The 22233-nt window shown below is 25.5% G+C and overlaps 9 protein-coding genes across 9 annotated transcripts, besides 29 other annotated features; 4 read left to right on the top strand and 5 right to left on the bottom strand.

Moving 5' to 3' along the window:
* The first annotated feature begins 206 nt into the window (after positions 1 to 206).
* Positions 207 to 270: a sequence feature (AT_rich).
* Positions 271 to 426: 156 nt separating this feature from the next.
* EDI_233950 (uncharacterized protein) lies at positions 427 to 1554 on the top strand (the record flags this gene model as incomplete). The annotated part of the gene is made up of 4 exons (XM_001733892.1): positions 427 to 577; positions 631 to 1160; positions 1217 to 1286; positions 1340 to 1554. 4 exons carry the CDS (start codon positions 427 to 429, stop codon positions 1552 to 1554), a joined length of 966 nt encoding a protein of 321 aa, XP_001733944.1.
* Positions 583 to 629: a sequence feature (AT_rich).
* Positions 1177 to 1198: a sequence feature (AT_rich).
* Positions 1296 to 1333: a sequence feature (AT_rich).
* Positions 1410 to 1452: a sequence feature (AT_rich).
* Positions 1555 to 1630: 76 nt separating the features above from the next.
* EDI_233940 (WD repeat-containing protein slp1, putative) lies at positions 1631 to 2644 on the bottom strand (the record flags this gene model as incomplete). Its single annotated transcript, XM_001733891.1, has 1 exon — positions 1631 to 2644. The coding sequence occupies one exon, from the start codon at positions 2642 to 2644 to the stop codon at positions 1631 to 1633; it is 1014 nt and encodes a 337-aa protein (XP_001733943.1).
* Positions 1876 to 1925: a sequence feature (AT_rich).
* Positions 2645 to 2649: 5 nt separating the features above from the next.
* Positions 2650 to 2717: a sequence feature (AT_rich).
* A 94-nt stretch (positions 2718 to 2811) lies between these two features.
* Positions 2812 to 2897: a sequence feature (AT_rich).
* Positions 2898 to 3573: 676 nt separating this feature from the next.
* Positions 3574 to 3596: a sequence feature (AT_rich).
* A 977-nt stretch (positions 3597 to 4573) lies between these two features.
* Positions 4574 to 4630: a sequence feature (AT_rich).
* Positions 4631 to 4730: 100 nt separating this feature from the next.
* Positions 4731 to 4891: a microsatellite.
* Positions 4792 to 4883: a microsatellite.
* Positions 4892 to 4908: 17 nt separating the features above from the next.
* On the top strand, positions 4909 to 6506 carry EDI_233930 (serine/threonine protein phosphatase 2B catalytic subunit, putative; the record flags this gene model as incomplete). The annotated part of the gene is made up of 2 exons (XM_001733890.1): positions 4909 to 6340; positions 6397 to 6506. 2 exons carry the CDS (start codon positions 4909 to 4911, stop codon positions 6504 to 6506), a joined length of 1542 nt encoding a protein of 513 aa, XP_001733942.1.
* Positions 6507 to 6523: 17 nt separating this feature from the next.
* Positions 6524 to 6561: a sequence feature (AT_rich).
* EDI_233920 (uncharacterized protein) lies at positions 6552 to 7271 on the bottom strand (the record flags this gene model as incomplete). The annotated part of the gene is made up of 1 exon (XM_001733889.1): positions 6552 to 7271. One exon carries the CDS (start codon positions 7269 to 7271, stop codon positions 6552 to 6554), a length of 720 nt encoding a protein of 239 aa, XP_001733941.1.
* Positions 7272 to 7293: 22 nt separating this feature from the next.
* Positions 7294 to 7369: a sequence feature (AT_rich).
* A 196-nt stretch (positions 7370 to 7565) lies between these two features.
* Positions 7566 to 7610: a microsatellite.
* A 197-nt stretch (positions 7611 to 7807) lies between these two features.
* Positions 7808 to 8374, top strand: EDI_233910 (uncharacterized protein; the record flags this gene model as incomplete). The annotated part of the gene is made up of 1 exon (XM_001733888.1): positions 7808 to 8374. The coding sequence occupies one exon, from the start codon at positions 7808 to 7810 to the stop codon at positions 8372 to 8374; it is 567 nt and encodes a 188-aa protein (XP_001733940.1).
* Positions 8369 to 8445: a sequence feature (AT_rich).
* EDI_233900 (transcription factor, putative) lies at positions 8432 to 9274 on the bottom strand (the record flags this gene model as incomplete). Its single annotated transcript, XM_001733887.1, has 1 exon — positions 8432 to 9274. One exon carries the CDS (start codon positions 9272 to 9274, stop codon positions 8432 to 8434), a length of 843 nt encoding a protein of 280 aa, XP_001733939.1.
* Positions 9275 to 9304: 30 nt separating this feature from the next.
* Positions 9305 to 9493: a microsatellite.
* Positions 9465 to 9508: a microsatellite.
* A 16-nt stretch (positions 9509 to 9524) lies between these two features.
* Positions 9525 to 9588: a microsatellite.
* A 94-nt stretch (positions 9589 to 9682) lies between these two features.
* Positions 9683 to 9776: a microsatellite.
* A 67-nt stretch (positions 9777 to 9843) lies between these two features.
* EDI_233890 (pyruvate dehydrogenase, putative) lies at positions 9844 to 13335 on the top strand (the record flags this gene model as incomplete). The annotated part of the gene is made up of 1 exon (XM_001733886.1): positions 9844 to 13335. The coding sequence occupies one exon, from the start codon at positions 9844 to 9846 to the stop codon at positions 13333 to 13335; it is 3492 nt and encodes a 1163-aa protein (XP_001733938.1).
* Positions 13336 to 13353: 18 nt separating this feature from the next.
* Positions 13354 to 13425: a microsatellite.
* A 1881-nt stretch (positions 13426 to 15306) lies between these two features.
* Positions 15307 to 15416: a sequence feature (AT_rich).
* Positions 15417 to 15742: 326 nt separating this feature from the next.
* Positions 15743 to 15813: a sequence feature (AT_rich).
* Positions 15814 to 16573: 760 nt separating this feature from the next.
* On the bottom strand, positions 16574 to 19561 carry EDI_233880 (uncharacterized protein; the record flags this gene model as incomplete). The annotated part of the gene is made up of 1 exon (XM_001733885.1): positions 16574 to 19561. The coding sequence occupies one exon, from the start codon at positions 19559 to 19561 to the stop codon at positions 16574 to 16576; it is 2988 nt and encodes a 995-aa protein (XP_001733937.1).
* Positions 17857 to 17878: a sequence feature (AT_rich).
* A 192-nt stretch (positions 19562 to 19753) lies between the features above and the next one.
* Positions 19754 to 19783: a sequence feature (AT_rich).
* Positions 19784 to 19818: 35 nt separating this feature from the next.
* Positions 19819 to 19868: a sequence feature (AT_rich).
* Positions 19869 to 20240: 372 nt separating this feature from the next.
* On the bottom strand, positions 20241 to 20926 carry EDI_233870 (uncharacterized protein; the record flags this gene model as incomplete). The annotated part of the gene is made up of 3 exons (XM_001733884.1): positions 20241 to 20693; positions 20745 to 20880; positions 20922 to 20926. The coding sequence occupies 3 exons, from the start codon at positions 20924 to 20926 to the stop codon at positions 20241 to 20243; spliced, it is 594 nt and encodes a 197-aa protein (XP_001733936.1).
* A 48-nt stretch (positions 20927 to 20974) lies between these two features.
* Positions 20975 to 21092: a sequence feature (AT_rich).
* Positions 21093 to 21105: 13 nt separating this feature from the next.
* Positions 21106 to 21161: a sequence feature (AT_rich).
* A 244-nt stretch (positions 21162 to 21405) lies between these two features.
* Positions 21406 to 22233: part of a repeat region that runs on past the window's edge.

Below are 22233 nucleotides of genomic sequence, written 5' to 3'. Positions count from 1 at the left end.
AAAGATTAAAGATATTCAACCCTAAAATTTTTTCTTTCTTTTTTGTTTTTAGAACTTTTGTTCTAAATAACAATTAAAATAAAGATGAATGAAGAAAAACCAAAGAAGGTTGTTATTATTAATGGAGTGATTTATGATCAAAGTGAAATTGAACAAAATCAATCTCAACCTATTTTATTTGAAGAAACTAATAAAGTTTATTGTGCAAATTTTACATTTAACATTTATATATTATATTTATTAATTATGATATTAAATATTTTATTTTTTGGTTGGGTAGGAATTTGTATTGGATTGGTTATGTGTTTAATTTGTGGAATTTATTTTTCATAATGTAGTTTCTTTAATTGTTTTTATTGTTTTTCTTTTGGACTTTCTCTTTTAATTCCTAAAAAGAAATATAAAAACTCAACTAAAATTATTCAAATGCTTCAATTCATTCAAAAACGACAATCTTTCCAACATTTTCATATTCCTCATATTCTTTCTATTTATTCATTAAGACAATTAGATACATCAGAATTTTTAAAAGATGGAGGTGTTTTATTAGGATTTGATTTAACAGCAACTCAATTAAGTTTGTTTTTTTTTTATTATTTTAATATTATTCAATTGATTTTTTATATTTAGTTGGTTATAACTGTTTACCATTACCATCACCAATAAATCCATCATTAATTAATTATCATTTCAATATTATAATATCTTCCTTTTTTCCTCCACATCCTTTACATTTCTTTTCACTTCCAATTCTTCCTTCAATCATTCACACTCCTTCTCTACCAATACAAATTATTACTTCATTAAATAGATATCTTATTTATCATTTCTCTTCTAATACTCTTCATCTAACTATACTAACACCAAATGCTCAATCTATTCCTTGTCATTTTGTTGTTCATTCTATTTCACAACCATTTTCTTTTCTTCAATCTAAGAATACTATCACTTTAATTACTTCAACACATATTCTTACTATCTTTTTAAAAGGAATATCATTAAAATATGATCAACAAATCAATGGTAATCATAATATACTTTCTATTGATTTAAATTTACTTAAAACAATTATAAATGTAAATGGATTACAATTTAATAACCAATCTATTCATAAAATTACTCACACAACTTCATTACCAAAACATATTATTTTACCATTTGTTTGTAATTATTCTCTTTTTAATAATTTTTTAAATAACTATCTCATCTATTTTAGTTTACAACAAAGATTTCATATCAAACAATAAGTCTTGAAGGAAATTCAATTAAAGAATATATTCTTTTACGTTTGTTTCTATTTTATATCATTTTATAAATTATATTTTATTTATTTGAATAGAACAATCAAATAATATACAATCATTTTCTGAAACAAAATATAAAACATATCAAGAAGCAAAAAAGGAATGTAAATTAAAAATAATTAAACATTATCAAAATGAAAAATTAATTCATCCAAAACGTTATGAATGTGTTTTATCCAATGCATCAACTTTTTCTGAAAATACTATCTCATACCTTAAACATAAAAATGGAACGATTTTAACTTTTTAATTGAATATTTTATTTCTTTAAGTTAAATTATAAGAGAATTAAAATGAGAAGATTACAAATTAGAATCTTATTGTTTTTATTTTAAAATTGCTTCATTAGAATTACATACTTTCCAGACTCTTATCATTTCATCAGATCCAATAGTTGCAGCAATACCATGATTATTCATTGCAATAGATAATATTCTACCATCATGTCCATCAAATTCTCCTGTTTTATTCCAATGTTGTGTATCATAAAAAGTAATAGTATTAAAAGGATATCCATGAGTAACCATTAATTCTTCATCACACCAAACAATTCCTGTAACTTGAGAATGTGTTTTAATTTCATTTATTAATTGGTTATTATTAATATTCATTAATTTAATTGTTCTATCAGAAGAACCACCACCTGTAGCAATTATATTATCATTTATAGGATCAAATTTAATTGCTTTCACTGCAGCATTATGGTAATAACTTAAAAATGGTTTTATCATTCTTAAATCTGAAAGAATAACTGAATTGTCATTTGCACCTGTTCCAATATATGTTCCAGATCCATTAAAATCAATTCCACAAACTTCTCCTTTATGATATACTAACTCAGAACATACAATATCTTCACATCTTGTATCAAATAATTGAACTGTATTATCTCTACTTCCTGTTGCTAATGTACAACAATTCTTAGCTAATGAATTAATTCTATCAGTATGCATTTGTCTTTCCATTATTAATCTTTGTGTCATTAAATCAATTACCCTTATTACACCAAATACATCTCCAAATATTACTGTTGTATCATCCATAAATAAAACTGATGATATATATGTATTTAGTTCAATGTCATTTGAACATTTATATATTTCATTTGCTTCTCCACTTTCTGAATTCCAAATATATAACACATCAGTTAATGCAACTAATAACTCATGTTGTGTGTTCCAATGAATGATATTCAAATAAAAATCATCTATTACACCTGGAACATCCAAATAAAGGTATGGAGTTAATGGCTCATGTCTTTTGTATTTTACTTCACTTGGTTTCTCTCCTTCAACAAATGAATTTAGTAATGAGAGATAAGATTGACAAACACAAGCCATTTATCAATAAAAGTTTTTTTTTATTTTCTTTTTGTATAGTTTTAGTTATTATAAAATTTATCAATTAAAAATACTTTTTGATTATCTCAATTCATATCTTTTATTATTCTAAAAATTCATCTTTAGATTAATACTATTAACCTCATTACTTTAATTCTAACTATTTGTTTATTTAAAATATCTATTATCTATTTTAATTCATCCATAAATTAAATTATTTAAAATATAATCTATTATATTACATTAAATAAAACAAGTACCTCATTCCTTTAATGATTATCAATTCTATATTAAGTAAAATATAATGAAAACTATTTGTTTATACTTTAAATATTCTTTTATTCATTTTTACCAAAACATAATAATAACTTGTTTCTTAACAATTATATGTGAATATAAAATTAATAAAAAGAAGTAGTAAAATTCTTGTTTATTTCATAAAAAGAGTTGAGATGTTAAATATTATTTAAGATTACAATTAATCAAAAGTACTTTGAATTTCTTTTTAATTGATATTTAAATGAAAAAAAAGTATTCATCAAAAGGTTGTTTTATTTTATTGTCTCTGTTTTATTATATAATTTGATATTAGTGTTTATCTGATTATAGTATTCTTATTGAATTATTTTGTTTATATTCAATATTATGGTTCTTTGATGATTTTTATTCAGATAGATTAATTATTGTTGAACCATTCTTATAAAGTTCTGTGTTATTATTTCATAGTTTAACTATGTTGAATTTATTTTGTTCTATTATTACTACAAAATAATATTTTTATGATAGGGAAATGAAACACTCTTTAATCATTCACTACTTGATTTGATTTTTTATTGATTTCAGATTCTAATTGTGATAGAATCAAGTACTTTCTGATAATAATCATATCTTTCATTTGATTTAGAACAATGGATAGACTTTATCTACTGAAAAAATATTTAATTATATAATAGAAAGATAAGAATTAGATATTTTGAAATGAATCACGTTTATTGAATTGTAGATGATGACTCTGAAACAGTTGATTGAAAGAAATCTAATGAATTGCTACTCAATGATAAATTCTCAACCTTATATTATAAAACTACCTTTTAGAATTACTTCAATGAACAAAATCATCATAATATCAACAATTTGATTATTCACAAAATTAATTTATTAGAAAAGCACACACTCTGTTTTATACTAGGATTAATGTAAAGATAATATGATAGAGAAAATCATCTATTTTTATTAGGACTGATTTATATCTATTTGCCTATTATTCATTTCAATTCAAAAAAAAAGAATGATGACAGAGTGTGTTGGTTTGTGATTCTAACATAATGAAGTTCTATTAATGAAATTAGAAAAAGTAATACTCAAAGTCATTGGTTGTTATTAAAGATTTTAATAAAATCAATCAATGAGAAAATGATTCATAATTAAATATATTTGAGTATAGTGTTTGTTTTAAATAGAAGAAGAAATAACAAAAATAATGTCTAGTTATTGATCAGAAAATTATGAAACATTTTCATTACTTACAAATGTTATTTTATCCAAAGAATTGTCACTTTATTTCTTCCAAGTTTTATTTAGTTGTGGTGTTGGTGTTTATCCTTTATTGTGTTAAAATTTTACAAGACATTACCTATGGTATGAACAAGTAATTTTGTTGTTTACTAAAAGAGAATTTTGTAATGAAAGAGAGAAACATTTTTTGTTTGAAAAGAAAGAAAAAATTCTCACAAATTCCTTTATTTTTTACAGAAACTAAAAAAAATTATTGTTAAGAATCTACAAAGAATTACAAAACATATAAAATGAACCAAATACTATTGCTTTGTTATGCAGTAATAAGTTTTCATTATGTGATTTATTAGTGAAGAGAAGTCTTTTCTGAACCAGTGTTGAAGAGTGTTTTTTTTCTTCTCCTTCTTACTAAACTATTTAAAACTAAATTCATTTTAATCTAATTTTTCTTTTTTTTTTTAATTTAAATAAGATTTTTCGTGAATAAAGATTTTTCTTAAGACACTTATATTCATTATTCTCTATTTGTGAAAATGGTGTCGTGTTAACCAAATATATTTAATGCACAAACAAAATAAAAGAGAATAATAAAATTAATATTAATTTATTAAAACTATAAGAAATTGCGTATGAACAAAAAGAAAGAGTAAAGAAGATTAAAGAAAAGCAAAAAAATAAGGGAAAAAAGGAAGTTTAAAAAAAAATGTTAAAAAAAAAAAGAAAACTAGAAATTTCATAATAAGAATCAGATGTCAACACCACCAGTAGATCTTACTCTTGAAGATATTCAACTTAATGATGGCTATGATATTGACAAAATTATGGACCAATTTAAAAAAGAAGGAAAATTAGAAAAAAAAGCAGTATCAGATATTCTTAAAAGAGCAGCCAAATTACTTGCTTCAGAACCAAACCTTATTGAAATTGAAGCACCTTGTGTTATTTTCGGTGACCTTCATGGACAATTCTATGATTTAGCAAATATTTTACTTGACTATCCTCAACCAAGTGAAACACATATGTTATTCTTAGGTGATTATGTAGATAGAGGTTACTTTGGAAGTGAAAATGTTTTACTTCTTATGGCAATGAAAGTTACATACCCACAAAGAATGCATTTGTTACGAGGTAATCATGAGTGTAGATTATTAACTACGTACTTTAATTTTAGACAAGAGTGTAGTTTTAAATATGGAGATCATATTTATAATGAAGTTATGAAAACATTTGACTGTCTTCCAATTTGTGCATTATTACATAGTGAATTAGGTAAATTTTTCTGTGTTCATGGAGGTATTTCACCTAATCTTAATTCACTTCAAGATATTAATAAATTTAATAGATTTAGAGAACCACCAGGAGCTGGTTTATTCTGTGATTTATTATGGTCTGATCCTATTGATGAAAGTATTTATTCTAAATTAACAGATAAACAAAAAGAAGAATGGCAACATATTACCTTCACAGAAAACAAAGTTCGTGGATGTTCATATTGTTATGGATTTCAAGGAGTTGATGAATTCTTAAAAAAGAATGAAATTACTTCAATTATTCGAGCTCATGAAGTTCAAAAAGAGGGATGTAACTTACATTATTTCAATAGAGATGATATAACACATCCATTAGTTATGACATTATTTACTTCACCAAATTATTGTGATGTTTATGATAATGATGGTGCTGTATTAGTGTTATTAGACAATGAATTAAGTTTCTTATCATATAATGCAGTACCACATCCATTTTGGTTACCTAAATTTCAAAATGGTATTAGTTATTCATTACCGATATTTTGTGATACTCTCAACGCAGTTGCAAAGAAAGTATATGCTTTTTCATTATATTCTGATTTTGTTGATGAAGACGATGATAAACCAATTAAATTTGCATTACAAGATGAACCACAAAAGAAAGAAATTAAAGCACCTATTGTAATTAATAAACCAATTGAAAAACCTAAAAAAGGTATTTCAGTTGAAGACTTTTTACAACCATTAGATCTTAATTTAACTGAAAATGATAATAACTCATTTAGAAAAGCTGCAAGCAGAAGTAGATCATTTGTAGATAGATTACCTTCTGGTATTGTTCAAAGAAAGAGGCCAGAAAATAGACCTCGATGTTGTACATTCTCTATGAAGGGACAATTTAATTCTACATTCGATAGATTCTCTTTTACAAGTTTGTTTTATGTTATATTTCAAATTATACTTCCTTAATACTCATTCTTTTTTTAGTTACTGCCTCTCCAAGATTTGAAGATGCTAAAACTAAAGATGCTGAAAATGAAAAACGTCCAGCTGAACTTGAAGATTTAAAGAAACAATGGGGAATAGATGATAATTGAATATACTCAAACTCTTCTTATTTATTGTTTAAAAAAAAATTAAAATTAATTATTTGTTAATTGACATTTGTTAGGTGATTTACAACAATAACAAACAGCATTCATACATGAGATAGTTAATTGTAGTTCTATATGATGTTTACTATGACATATTTCTGCACAAGAAGAACATATAAATTTTACATTACAATCAAAACAATGATAAAAAGTTTCTGTCATTCCTTTAATAAACCTATAACGTAGACACTTTTTTTTTTCTTGAACCTTTGAATTGATTTGAATGTTTATTGATTCTATATTAGATTTTAATATCATTGGTAGATGATTCGATTTAATAGTTATTATAAATCTATTTTCTTCAAATATTAAATCATTTTTAACCACTTTTTCTAAATCACATGGGACATTAACTAATTCAGCCCGTTCCATTTTTGTTTCTTCATTAATAACACTCTTTACACTAATTAATTGTTTTTTTATTAAATCATTTTCTTTAGAATCTCCTTTTTGATTTAAGGTTTGTTTTAAATCAATTCCTTTTCTTGACTCATCAATAAAACTTACTAATGAATCAAACTGATAAAATCTGTAATATTCCCCCTTTCTCAATACTGAACTACAATATGGACATTTCTCATTAAAATTTAATGCACAATCTAAACACTTCTTACAAAATGCATGTCCACATTTGGTCACACAACATTCATTAATATTTGAAAGACAAATGGCACATGTTATTTGAGGAATAATCTTATCAAATTCCATGTTAAAATGAATATAAAGATACTATTTTTTGATTATAAATTAAATATTTTAAAATGTATTATAACTTTATGTTATAAATAACGATTTTTTATTATAAAGTTCATAAAGCAAATTATGTTTTAGGGTGTGTTGAAGGAGAATATTATAAAGTAGTTGAAAGAAATTCGCCATTTGCTATACAAGAGCGATGTTCAAATATTAAAGTTGAAGTTTAATTGAATTATTGGGTTTTAAAAATAGAAAGAGAGAAGACAATTGAAAATAGTTTTTCAAATAAAGAGTCAAAAGAACTTTAAGAAAGAGATGAAGTCAAAAAGAACGAAAGAAATAAGAAAAGAAGACAATTCAAAGAATAAAGTGATAGTAAAGATATTATAAGAATATAGTTTTTGTAAAAAGAAAGGGAAAGTGTAGTTTTAGAAATTGCATCAGGGTTATGTAGAAGAATAACATGAGTTGAGATAATTGAGAAAGCATCTAAAGGGTTTAAAAAGAATACTTAAAGAGAAGAAAAAAAGGATAAGTTCAAACAATTGATGGATACATTAAGTTGGAATCATTCAGATAAAGTTCCAATGTATAAAGAAGTTAAAGAAGAAAGTCCATTTAAAATATTAAAAGAATGGGTTCAATTAGGAAATAAAATTGTGATATTTAATTCAGAACAACATGAAATGATGCCACATGGATTATGGAATAAAGTTTCAGGAAGGAAGAATATTATGTTTATTGTTATTAGTGAATATGGAGATATTTTTGGTTCATTCCATGGTGTAGTACCAACAAAACAAGGAGAATGGGTTTGGGAAGATAGTCAACAATTTATTTTTACTATGAAGAATCAGTATGGAGTAAACCCAATTCAATTTAAACCTAAAACAATGACACATTCATTGTTACGGATTTCAGGTAAAAATAATACAAAAAAAATGTTTTGGATTTCAGATGGATATAGAGTTAATGGAGATGGGAAAGGATATATTAGTAATTCTTTTAGTAGATTTTATAATGATAGTACAAAAATAGGACCATTAATATTTACTAATAGTGTTTATCCGAATACTTTTAGTATAAGGTCATTTTTTGTGATTCAATGGTATTAAATAAAAAAAAAAATAGAATAAAAATAGTAAATAGGATTAATTGAATTATAAGTAGTATTAATTTAATTTAAGATCATTAAGAATGGTTATAATAGTTTGTATTCCAATAAGATAACCATCAGTAATTTCATATTTATGATTTTTATCTTTCCAATGAGCAAAATCAATCATTTTAAAATCAATAGTTGAGAGAGGATCATCATAATCATAAAATAAGAAAAGAGAAGAAGAAATAATTTGATATCCTTCTTTTTCATAAATTTCTTTTAAATGATTTAATTTAATAAGAAGTTTATCAATCATATTATCAATAATTGAATGATTAATTATTGGATTAGTATGTAAATCATTAACAATATTATCTAAATCATTAAGAGTAAAGAAAGAATTTGAAAATTTAAATTTTTCATATTGATTAATACAACCATGTGATGATAAAAAAACTTTTATCATTTGTTTTAATGATTCATAAGTATGCATTTGTAACATAATATATTTATCATGTTGTATAAACATATTAATATCTTTATTAAAAACACGCATTCCACAAAAACGAAGACCATATTGAGTAGAAGTAGTATTAATATCATAATTTTTTTTTGATTGTATTTTTTCAGGAGAAGAATCTTCAAACCAAGTTCTACAACCCATTTTTAAATCAAGAATACAAGGATGTTTCATTCCATAAATAACATTTTGCATTTTAAAGTAAGTAAAATAACCAAATCCAAGATCAATATTTTCTTTACCATAATATTTAGGTAAAAATTGAGATAAAGGAGAATGTTGTATTTGTTCATAAAAATTAGCTTCTTGTTCAGTATTAGGTTTATATAAAAATTCACCAATTGGAACAAGTTGAGCTTTTCCTTTATGACCACCAACTTGAAAATCAGACATTTACAAAAATAAATAAATAGTTTTAATAAGAGAATAAATAACAAAAAAGAATATAAAGAATAAAAAGAAAAACGAGAAATAAAAGAATGAGATTTTTAATTTGTGATTGAAAATTTCATATAGTAATTATAATAATAATTAACATAAAAAAAAAAGATAAAGAGATTAAATAATGAAAAAGATAAATTATAGAAAAGAAGAAGAAGAAAAGAGTAAAGAAGAGAGTATAAGAAATAGAATCATATAAAGTAAAATAAAAGAACTAGAAAAAGAAATAAAGAAAGATAAAAATCAAAAAAAAAAAAAAAATAAAAGTTCAATAAAGTTCAAAAGATGTTCAAGAATTTATTCATATCGAGTGAGAAGTAAATTCGATTTGTTCTGGAGACAGATGGAACCACGCATACAAAAGAAAGAAATAGAGGAAAAGAATAAGAATATAGATAAGAAATAAGGAAAAGAGGAAGAATAGAGAAAAAAGAAGAAATATCGAAGAAAAGAACCACGTCATAAGTAAACCCTGGGAATATTAAAAGGAAGAAATTGAAAAAAGAGATCATTTAATAATAATGCAATCAGTTGATGGAAATCAAGCAGCTGCTTATGTATCATATGCACTTAGTGATGTATCATTTATTTTCCCAATTACACCATCATCACCAATGGCAGAAAATGCAGATGTATGGGCATCACAAGGAAGAAAGAATGTTTTTGGACAAGTAGTTGATGTATATGAAATGGAAAGTGAAGCAGGAGCATCAGGAGCAGTTCATGGAGGATGTGCAGCAGGATCACTTGTATCTACATATACATGTTCACAAGGACTTATGTTAATGATTCCAAATATGATTAAAATTGCAGGAGAACATCTTCCATGTGTATTCCATGTAACAGCAAGAGCACTTGCAGGACAAGCACTTTCAATTTTTGGAGATCATTCAGATGTTATGGCATGTAGATCAACAGGATTTTGTTTATTATCATCACATAATGTACAACAATGTCATGATCTTGCAATTGTTGCACATCTTTCAGCACTTGAAGCATCACTTCCATTTATGCATTTCTTTGATGGATTTAGAACATCACATGAAATTCAAAAGATTCATCAATTAACATATGAAGAAATTAAGAGTCTTGTTGATATGAAATATGTTGATAGAGCACATAAAAGAGGACTTAATCCAACACATCCAAGTCAAAGAGGAACATCACAAGGACCAGATGTATTTTTCCAAGCAGTTGAAAAATCTAATTTAGATTATCTTAAAGTACCAGAAATTGTACAAAAATATATGGATAAAGTTGGAGAATTAACAGGAAGACATTATAAAATTATTGAATATTATGGAGCAAAAGATGCGGAAAGAGTAGTTGTTGTTATGGGAGCAGCAGTACCAGTTCTTGAAGAATGTGTTGATTATCTTATGAAAAAAGGAGAGAAGGTAGGAATTATTTCAGTTCATTTATATAGACCATGGAGTGCCAAACATTTCCTTGGAGAAATTCCAAATACTGTTACAAAGATTTCAGTTCTTGATAGAACTAAAGAAGCAGGATCATTTGGAGAACCATTATATCTTGATGTTGCAACTACACTTCTTGATGCAGGAAAACATATTAAATGTGTTGGAGGAAGATATGGACTTGGATCTAAAGAATTTACACCAGCTATGGCAAAAGCAGTTTTTGATAATCTTAAACTTGAAGAACCAAAGAATCATTTTACAGTTGGTATTGAAGATGATGTTACAAATATGTCACTTGCAATTGGAGAAAATTTCAATCCAATTCCAGAAGGAACTACACAATGTATGTTCTGGGGACTTGGATCAGATGGAACAGTTGGAGCTAATCATGATGCTATTAGAATTATTGGACAAAATACAGATATGTATGTACAAGGATATTTCTCATATGATGCACATAAATCAGGAGGAGTTACAGTTTCACATCTTAGATTTGGAGAAAAACCAATTAAATCACAATATCTTATTCAAAATGCAGATTATACAGCATGTCATTTCCCTAATTATGTTAAGAAATATAAATTACTTGAAGCAGCTAAACCAAATTCAGTTTTTGTTCTTAATTGTCCATGGACAGGAGCAGAATTAGAAGCACAACTTCCAGGATCACTTAAAAGAGTAATTGCAGAAAAACATATTAAATTTTATACTATTGATGCTATTAAAATTGGACAAGAAGTAAAACTTGGAAGAAGAATTAATATGATTATGCAAACTGTTTTCTTTAAACTTGCTAATGTTATTCCATTTGAAAAAGCTATTGTTCTTCTTAAAGAAGCAGTTCAAAAAACATATGGAGCAAAAGGACCAGCTATTGTTAAAATGAATCATGATGCTATTGATAAATCACTTGATGGACTTATTGAAGTTAAAGTACCAGCAGAATGGGCTAATGCACCAATAGAAACAATTAATAAAATTGAAGCACCAGAATTTGTTACAGATGTACTTATGCCACAACTTGCAATGAAAGGAAATGAACTTCCAGTATCTAAATTTGCAGCTGATGGATTTATGCCAATGGGAACAACTAAATATGAAAAGAGAGGAATTGCAACTAAAATTCCAACATGGGAAGCATCAAAATGTGTCCAATGTAATATGTGTTCACTTTATTGTCCACATGCTGCTATTAGATGTTTCTATTTAACACCAGAAGAAACAGGTAAAGCACCAGCAGAATTTGTACAAATTGATGGAAAAGGACAACAAGCAGGATATAAATTTAGAATTCAAGTATCAGCTATGGATTGTACAGGATGTGAAGTTTGTACTACAGCATGTCCAGTTAAATGTTTAACTATGACACCATTTGAACAAGTTTCAGAAGTTGAAACAAAGAATTGGGACTTTGCTATGACTCTTTCAGCAAAGAATTCACTTTCAGATAGAGCTAATATTAAGACAACTATGATTCATCAACCATATCTTGAATTCTCAGGAGCATGTGAAGGATGTAATGAAACTGCTCTTGTTAAATTAATTACACAATTATATGGAGAAAGAACAGTTATTGCTAATGCTACAGGATGTTCATCAATTTGGGGAGCTACATGGGGAACTAATCCATATACAGTTGATGGAGAAGGAAGAGGACCAGCTTGGGGTAATTCATTATTTGAAGATAATGCAGAATATGGATTTGGTATGTTTAAAGCTAATGAACAAAGAAGACTTTATCTTGAACAAATTTGTAAAGAAGCTATTGCTGAAGGAAAATTATCTAATGAACTTAAAACTCATCTTGAAGAATGGATTGCTAAAAAAGAAGATGCTACTGAATCAGAAAAAATATATGCAGCTGTTAAACCATTATTAGCAGTTGAAAAAGATAAATCAGAAGTACTTGGACTTATTGAACAAAATAGTGATATGTTTATTAAGATTTCACATTGGATTGTTGGAGGAGATGGATGGGCTTATGATATTGGATATAATGGAGTTGATCATGTTCTTGCATCTGGACATAATGTTAATATTCTTGTTCTTGATACAGAAATGTATTCAAATACTGGAGGACAAAAATCAAAAGCTACAAATCTTGGAGCTGTAGTTAAATTTGCATCATCAGGATGTAAGAGACCAAAGAAAGATCTTGGAGCTATTGCTATGGCTTATGGTGATGTTTATGTAGCATCAATTTCACTTGGAGCTAATCCAGCACAAGCATTTAAAGCATTTAAAGAAGCTGAATCATATAATGGAGTTTCTCTTATTATTGCTTATTGTCCATGTAAAGAACAAGGTGTTCCATTACAAAAATCAATTGAAGAAGCTAAAATGGCTGTTAATAGTGGTTATTGGTCATTATATAGATATGATCCAAGATTAGTTGCTCAAGGAAAACCAGGATTACAACTTGATTGTAGTGAAATTAAAGGTGATCTCGAAGCATTCCTTGCTCGTGAAAACAGATTTGCACTTCTTGGAAGAAAGGATAAGGAAACTGCTGATAAGCTTCATGCTCAATTGAAAGCTAATATTGATAAGAAACTTGCCCATCTTAAGGTTGTTTCTAAACAAGAAGCTTAAAATAAGTTAAATTTCTTCTTATTTTATTTTTTTTTTTTTTATTATATTTATTTTCTTTATTTATTTGTTGTTATTTCCTTTCATTTTGTTGTTAAAAGTATTCTTTTTATTTACTTCTTCTCATCTTCAGACATTCTGTGTCTATTCTTAAAATAATCCCTATTCTGATTCAAATTATAAAATATCATTTTCATTACCAAATTAGTTATTTACAATATTGTGTGGTTATTAAACAACATTCAAAACCAGTCCAATTTAGAAAAATTACATTCAAAAGAGAGTTCTATCCTCTACAGTAATAACTTTCCAATAATTATTAACAAACCTAGATGACTATCTATTTAATTCTTCACTAATTAAACTATTCTATATCCCAAATCTTTTTGTTGAAATAGACAATAAATGTTTTTATAACTGTTATTCCTTCTTTTCTATCACCCTTTCTTCAAATCTTACTAGAATTGGAATTGGTGGTTTTAAATCTTGTAATCATTTATAATTAATTCAATTGCCTCAATTTCTTTCTTATGGTATTCAAAATACATTCTTTAATTGTTTTTCTCTAACTGAAATAAATTATCCCCTTTATTTAAACCAAATTGATGTTATCCTTTTCTTGGTTATGATTTCAAACTCCTCTTTATCTTCAACATTAGTTAAATTTGGAGTTGGTTGTTATTACCAAGATCCTTAACATCACTTATCATTCTAGAACTATTTCTTCTCTGAAAACTATTTGTTTTAATAAAAATGTTCAATTACTCAAGTATCTCTTTCTGATTCTATAACAGAACCAGAAGATACAATCTTTGAATCTTGTGAGAATTTACAATTAATTCACCTTTCTTCAAAGTTATCAAAAATTGAAAATATTTGTTTCCATAAATACAAATCATTTATTTTACTTCATTGCTTTGACCATAGAATTGGAGACTGGTGTTGTTTTAGTTGCAAAGACACTTCTTTACTCGATTTGAATTTTACTTCTTTATCTCATTAGGATAAAATCCATTCTCAAATACTCCACTCAGTCTGTTGTTTTACCTTCAACACTATTATTCCTTTCTTCTTCGTTTGTATTTTACACTTCTCTAACAAATATCCATTATCATCTTCAATCAAAAATGATCAGGTTCTTTTAATGGTTGTCTTAGTCTCAAAGAAATCATTCTTCCTCAATGCATCACCTCTCTTTATGAAGAAATGTTACAAATTGTTATCATATCAAATCACTTCTACTACCATCTTCATTGGTAGAACTCCCAAGTTATTGCTTCTTTGGTATGAAAATCTCATTATCATCCACAGTAACACGTTTGGATTATATTGGTTCAAAGATTGTGGACATCTTACTCAAATACAAATACCAAGAAACATAAATTGTATTGATGCTTATTATTTTGCAAATTGTATTTTCTTAGAGAGAAGGTATTGTTTTATAATAGAAAGAGATTGTTGTTTCTTGTTTTGATTAGAATTAGAAAAGTCCATCTTCTAACATCACTAACATATTGGACGTGATTCATTTACAAGTTGTGTCCAATTAAATATGACTATTGGAAGAATTGATCTCTGTTTTGTCAATCAACACTTTTTTTTTAACACATATATTCCACACAACTTAATCTCTTATCACAAAATATTTATTTCATAGTTTGTAAGGTTTTTTTGTTGTGTCTTTCATTCTTCTTAATAAACGAGTTGTGAATAATATCAATTCATTTTAATTCTAATCCAAGTTTCATATCTTTACACCTCCGTGTCATACATAAAATAAACAAATATACATTCAATTGAACATATTACATTTGACCAAACTCTGTAAATGTTAAAAAAAAATAACTTAAACCTTTATTACTAAAAATGGATCATACAATTATGGAAAATAGTTAATTGATTTAAAATGAATACTATCTGTTTAATGAAACCTACTACATAATATCATACAACACTAAACAATCTATTACTACGTAAATTAATACTTAAATGAAAATATAATTTAATATTGAGTATTTTATATAAGATAAAATTGAAATCATTATCTAATCAACATATTTTAATAATAAATATTTTGATATAATCAAAACAATGACTATTTCTAAATAATAGAAATGTTACCGATCTATAATATCCATAATTCTTCTTAATAATCTGTTGTGTCTAATTTCTCAATACAAAATAAAATTATCGTAAGAGGAAATAATAGAAAAATAAAACAAAAGATGAAATTACAATAATAAAAGTTATCATAGAATGAAAGATTTCCTTGTCATGACTATTTGAACATTTCTAAATTTATTCATGGACATCGAACTACAAAAATATTAACAATTTGGTAGAGTATTAAATGTAAAAATATTTTATTCTTTTCATCAACCTTTAAATATTAATAATGAACTTGTTGATGTTAAAATAACAAAAAATTTAATCATAAAACAAGTTTTAATAACTGATTAAATAAATTAGATTTTTATTTATGTTCTTAGTATTCTGATTGACTCGTTGATTAACTGTAAAGAGATTATAACTATAGACCATTTACAGTTAATTAATAAAAGTATATAACATTTATCTACTACATTCTTTAAGGCTTAGATAACTTGTTTATTATCATTTCATTATGAATGTATTTGCTTGTCAAAATGAGAGACAATAAAACCTTTTAATACTCTATTGAAAACATTCACAACTTTCATTATTTAACTTTTAGACATAATAAACAAAATACAAATTATCTAGTACAACCAACATAAATCAAATATCAAAAAGAAATAATTGAAAATGACCCTTATTGAAATATTTCATTATCCATAAAATTAAATACCCTTTTGAAATTTACCTTGTCAACTACTTTAAAGTGTATGTCTTAAATTAATATGATAGAAAAATAACTTTTTAATGAACTTGAAACTAAGACTCAAACATTTGTTTTAAATTCTCTCAACTGTGTAACAAATTCTCAAGTTAAGGCTCTAAGGTAAGTTAAATGGACAATGGCTTGATTTATGGCATGAACCAACTCCTGTCGAAACCAATTATAATCAATTTCATTTGACACAACTATGTTGGTACTTGATTTAACTTCCTACAGGCGTTCAGACTTCAATAAAAAACAAAGATAAGAACACATCACTAGTTTATTTCTTAAAAGCAATTTTTTCATATTGTTTTACTTTAGAAATTATATAGTTTGTGTAAAAATCAACTTAAAGTCTTTCTAAAAGTTAAAATTATATAATCATTGTGTTTGAAGGTCGATGAAATTATTTGGTATTGACTCACTCTTTATTAAAAAACATTTACAAAAACAATGTTCTTCAAATACAATTCCCTTTGGAAGTTCTACTTTTTCTAATGAACTACATCCATCGAAACAACAATATGGTATTAATGTAATAGATGATGGAACACTAACACTTTTTAAAGAAGTACAATCCTTAAAACTAAATTTTCCTAATCTTTTGATATGCTTTGGAATTATTAATTTATGCATGTCTTTGTTCTCTTTGAAGCAACAATCATCAATCCTTTTGACACATTCATCATTCATAATATTACTTCCAAATATTTTAATATCATCATTTTGAAGTACGACATTAGAACATAATATTCCAATATTCTCAAATTGTTTCATTTGTTGATAGTTCACTTCATAAGGGTACTCTTTAATATTTATTCCACCAATGTTAATAAAATCAAGAGAAACACATTTACCAAATGCATCAAATCCAATTTTGATATTATTATTATTAATGAAGATTTCTTTTAAACTGATACATCCATAAAATGCCCCGTCTTCTATTATTTTTATATTAGATGGAATAGATAAAGATGTTAATGATTCACACCATTTAAAAGCAAACATTCCAATTGAGGTACAATGTTTTGGAATATTAATTTGGCTTAGTGAATAGCACCTAAAGAAACAACAGTTTGGTATTTCTTTAATCTCATCACTTAATTTAACTGTTCTTAAATAAAAGAATGAGTGAAATTCAAATGGGTTAATTGGCTCATTAATATTTAGTGATTTATAAGAATGAAGGTTATCTTCAAAAACTAAATCTTCTTTTTCATTTATTGTAAGCCTTTTTCCATATTTTAATTCATCATCTTCATTCCATTTAACGTTCGGAAGAAAAACTCCTCGTGCTCTCATTCTAAGAAAAGAGTCATAACTAACGACCATATCACTCAAACTTCCATCGATAAGATTAACTTTTTCTAAAGAAGTCATAGAATCTAAGATCCATTGAGATGATAAGATAGTATTCTTATACAAAGATAACTCCTTTAGATTACGAAGGGTGGATAAACCATAAGGTACAAATGATGTCACAGTAGAAGGAATTGTTAAAGAAGTTAATTGACTATTAAGGAATGAAATATTATTGAAATAAATCACATTTGGAGGTATTTCATTTAATTGAAGTGAAGGAAGAAAGCCATAAATTAAAACTGAACAATTAGTAGGTATTTGTGTTAATGAAGATTCTTTAGAACCTAATACAACCTTATTTGTTTTAATATTATTTTTAATATACCTAGTATATTCTTCATAAGTTATTTCATTTTCTACAATAAAGTCTTTATTTTCAAAAGTAATTTGTTTTAAGGCTTGACAATCTTCTAGTACATATGAACCATAATTTTGAACAGAAGATGGAATAAATAAAGACTCTAATAATTTACATGAATAGAATGAATGGTCTTCTATTCTAGTTACCGAATTAGGAATATGTATTTCTTTAATAGAACAACAAGAAAAAGAATCTTTATGAATGATCTTTAAAGTTGATGGTAACACTATTCTAGTAACATTTTTAAAATCTAAAATAGTTATTAACCTATCATCTGATAAAGAAGAAAATACCAATTCTTTAATATTAGCAAATAAACATTCTGTTCGAAAAGAAGTAATTGATGAAGAAAGATAAAAAGAAGTAATATTTGATGGTATATCTATTCTTAATTCTTCAATTCTCTCAGTATTATTATCAAATATCATTGAATTAATATTTTGATTGAAATGGAATGAATGTATTTTTGCCTTAGATGAAATATGATTATTCTTAAGAATATCATTTTCATGGTCATTAGTTGCTGATGGGTAAATATTATTTATCAGTGGAAGTTTCATTTGAACTAATGAATCACAACCATCAAATAAATGCTCTTCTATATAACATTGTTCACTATGTATAACTAATTTAGTAAGATTAAGACAATTACTAAATGCTCCCTCCCCTATATAATTAACACTTGATGGAATATCAATTTGTTTTAATGCATTACACCAACTAAATGCTCTTGTTCCAATCTCTTTTAAAGAAGTTATCAAGTCTATCTTTGAAAGATGAATACAATTAAAGAAAGACTTATTTCCAATACGTTCTAATGAAGTATCAAATTCAACTGAAATTAAATTACTACATCTTGAGAAGCAATAATTAGGAATTATTTTTTGTCCACAAAGAACAACAGAAGTTAATAATTCACACGAACAAAAACAATTCTCTCCCAAATAAATTACAGAACTAGGAATAACTATCTTAATCAGACCAGCACAATTTTCAAAACAATTATTCGCTATTTGAGTTACTGATGATGGTATATGAATTGTTGTTAAAGATAAACAATCACCAAATAAATTCTCTGGTAATACTTTAATACTAGTTGGTAATGAAATATTACTTAAACTAACACATTCATAGAAAGTACTATCACCAATAACTTTAACAGAATTAGGAATAATTAATTCTTTAAGATTTGTACAAAGACGAAATGCACTTCTTCTAATTTCTGTAAGAGAAGTAGGGAGATTAATTGTTTCAAAATCACAACTTTCAAAAGCGTAATCACCAATGATATGAACACAGTCTGGAATTTGATTTCCAAATTCTTCATGGTCATGAGAAGTAAACTTAATACGTTTCCATATAATTCTAAAATTTTGTTTTTTGATAAAAGTATGATAATCAATACAATAGTCAATAACATAATGATGAAGACCACCAATAATAAAATCATGTTTAGAAAATACGCGTTGTGTTTGAATGAACTGGAATAGTTTTCTTGAAGATCTAGTTACTTGTATTGTATTAGTTCTTAAACGATCTAATACTTCTTTAAATTTAGAATTTACCAAAACAACGTTAATAAAATCTTCTTCTTCTTCAAGGTACTTTAAAATAATTTGCATTGAATAAACATCAATTTTCTTCATGATTGAATTGATCTTTAAAGTTTTCTGTCTTATTTTTTTCTTCAATCAAAAATTAAAAATTTCCATACCTTCTTTTTTTTTTCTTCTTTTTAAATTCTTTTTTCTAATATCCAAAGTTTAATCATACTTCTTATTGTTAAAATTTGAAAACAAATAAACCAAATTAAATAACTACACCATTTTGATAAGAACAATAAAATAAAAAAAGAAAAAAAAAATAATCCTTTTGATTAATAAAAACATTCAGTCTAAACAACAAATATAATTAAAGAAAAATTAAAAATTAATAAAAAAATAATATTTTTAAGTTTATTGCAATGCAATCACAGAATGCTCGTTCTTCTATAACTTCTATTCCTAGAGAATCTCTTTCTCCTATTTCTCATCGAAAATCATCTATTTCAGCTATTCAACCTATCCCTAATGATTCTTTTGTTCTTCCTCCTCTCACTTCATCTCTCAATTCACAAGAAAATCAAGCTCACACTAATACAACTCCACTACCTAATGATGATGTCTCTTTATCAGAAAATCCTTACCTTTTATTAACTGCTAATGGTGATATTATTCCAAGTCCAACAAATCACTAGTAGTTTGTATTTTAAATATGTTCTTTGGCTTAGACATTTCTTTGATTCAAAATAAAATGAAAAATTATTCAAAACATCTCAATTTCTCTTTAAAGCAGTAAACATCCTCTTTTCTTTTCTTTCTTAGCTTTATTTCCTTTTTTACCTTTATTATTATCAACAGGTGCATTTTGTTCAATAAGACTCTTGGCAATATCTTCAAACATTTCTTTCACTCCAGTACCTGTTTTAGCAGAACATTCATATACTTTTGAAACATTTAATGATGTTTTAATAGTTTCAATAACAGATTCCTCAACTTTCTTTTCCATATCAGCTTTATTACCTATAATACATCTAAGGAATCCATCATCAGAAACAAATCGATCAGCAATCCCAAGGAAATTACGTACGTTTTGAATTGTATCTGGTGATGAATAATCAAATACAGCAATACATCCTTTTGCCCCTGAAAAATCAGATGCAGTAGCCTCAACATCAAAAGCAAGATCAACAATTTCAAATTTAATTGTTTGGTTATTTACAGTTATTTCTTTAGTAACCTACTTTGTTACTTTTTATCTTCATTAAAATATAAAATGAATACCACAAACATAAACCCCTTTACTTTGATTGGCTGGTTTTTCATCACTCCAAGCATCTTCTACAAATCTTTTCACTAATGAAGATTTTCCTACATCACTATCTCCCATAATAACAATCTTATATTTTGCTCTATCAATTATTTTTCTATTAACTTTACCTTTATGTTATTGACTGAAGAAACAAACGCCATCTTTTATTAATATAAGTTTCCTGTTTTTTCTTTTTCTATCCTTTATTCTTTTTTATATATTTATCTTTTTTAATAAATTATAATTTATAGACATAGATTCTATTAATACTTAATTAATTAATTTTTATTTAATAAATTATACTTTAAAATTTAATTTCATTAAATTCTCCGGAATCTTGTAAATTATTTTTTTTTGTAATTTGTTATTTCTCTAAATTTAGAAATATTATAAAAACATTATGTTCTTTGCATTGTGTTTTATGGAAATTTAAAGACTTATTGTTAAACATTATAAAATGTCACTCTTTTGTTCTTGAAAATTAAGTTAGCATCATCATTGTTATCTACCAAATTAGGCTATACTCTTATTTATATCACTCTCTTTTTAAAATGGTTTCAAATGTTTTTTTATTGGTGGTTCATTTTATGTATTTTTTCTATTTTTTACTTAATCCTTTTTATTTTTAGTCTTTCATATAAGATCCTTTTATCAATTCAGAATATACAACAAATTTTGTTGCAATGGCTATTGAGTAATGTTATAGAGTCTTGTAATGAAAATCTAACAAGAAACAGGTATTCAGGTTCAAAGAAAAGAAAGAATGAAATAACAATAAAATGAATAATAATAATGATAAAAGAAATAACAAGAGAAAAGTGAATAGAAAAAGAAGAATACAAATAAAAACAAATAAGAAAGAAAGTAAATATAATGATAATAAACATTATACAAATAAGAAATCTAAATTATTAACAATAAATGAAATTAAATTGAAAAATAAAAGAATAAGAAGTGAAGTTGTGAAACGAGAATAATTAAAAATACATAAAAAATAAGAAGATAAAGAGAATATATAATTCTCCAAGAATTATATTCAATAAGAAAGAAGAAAACAATAAAGAAAAACAAAGAAGAATTCAAAGATAAAACAAAAGATTGGAAAAGTGAAGATATTAAAACAATCGAAGAAGGAATCAAAAACAAAAAACAAAGAAATGAAATAAAATTACAATAATAATAAATTAAAAATAACATAAATAAAAAACACAAGATAAAGAAGAATATAACAAATAAGAAATTAACATATTTCAAAATAAAATCAAAGAATTAGAAGAAAATATTAAAGAACTTCAAACAAAAAAGAAAGAAGAAGAACGAACAATCTCAAATGAAATATTTCAAAAAACACGAAATACAATAGAAAAGAGTTTGAAAAAGAAATAAAAGAGATGAAAACACAAATAAACAATATTCAAACTACATTTAATGAAATAAGAAAATTCTAAATTAAAATAATAAAATATTT

Source organism: Entamoeba dispar, genomic scaffold (genome assembly GCF_000209125.1).
Source record: "Entamoeba dispar SAW760 scf_1105229457847 genomic scaffold, whole genome shotgun sequence".
Classification (NCBI taxonomy): Eukaryota; Evosea; order Mastigamoebida; family Endamoebidae; genus Entamoeba; species Entamoeba dispar.
The sequence above is the reverse complement of the archived record's forward strand: the minus strand, read 5'-3'. Positions and strand labels throughout refer to the sequence as shown.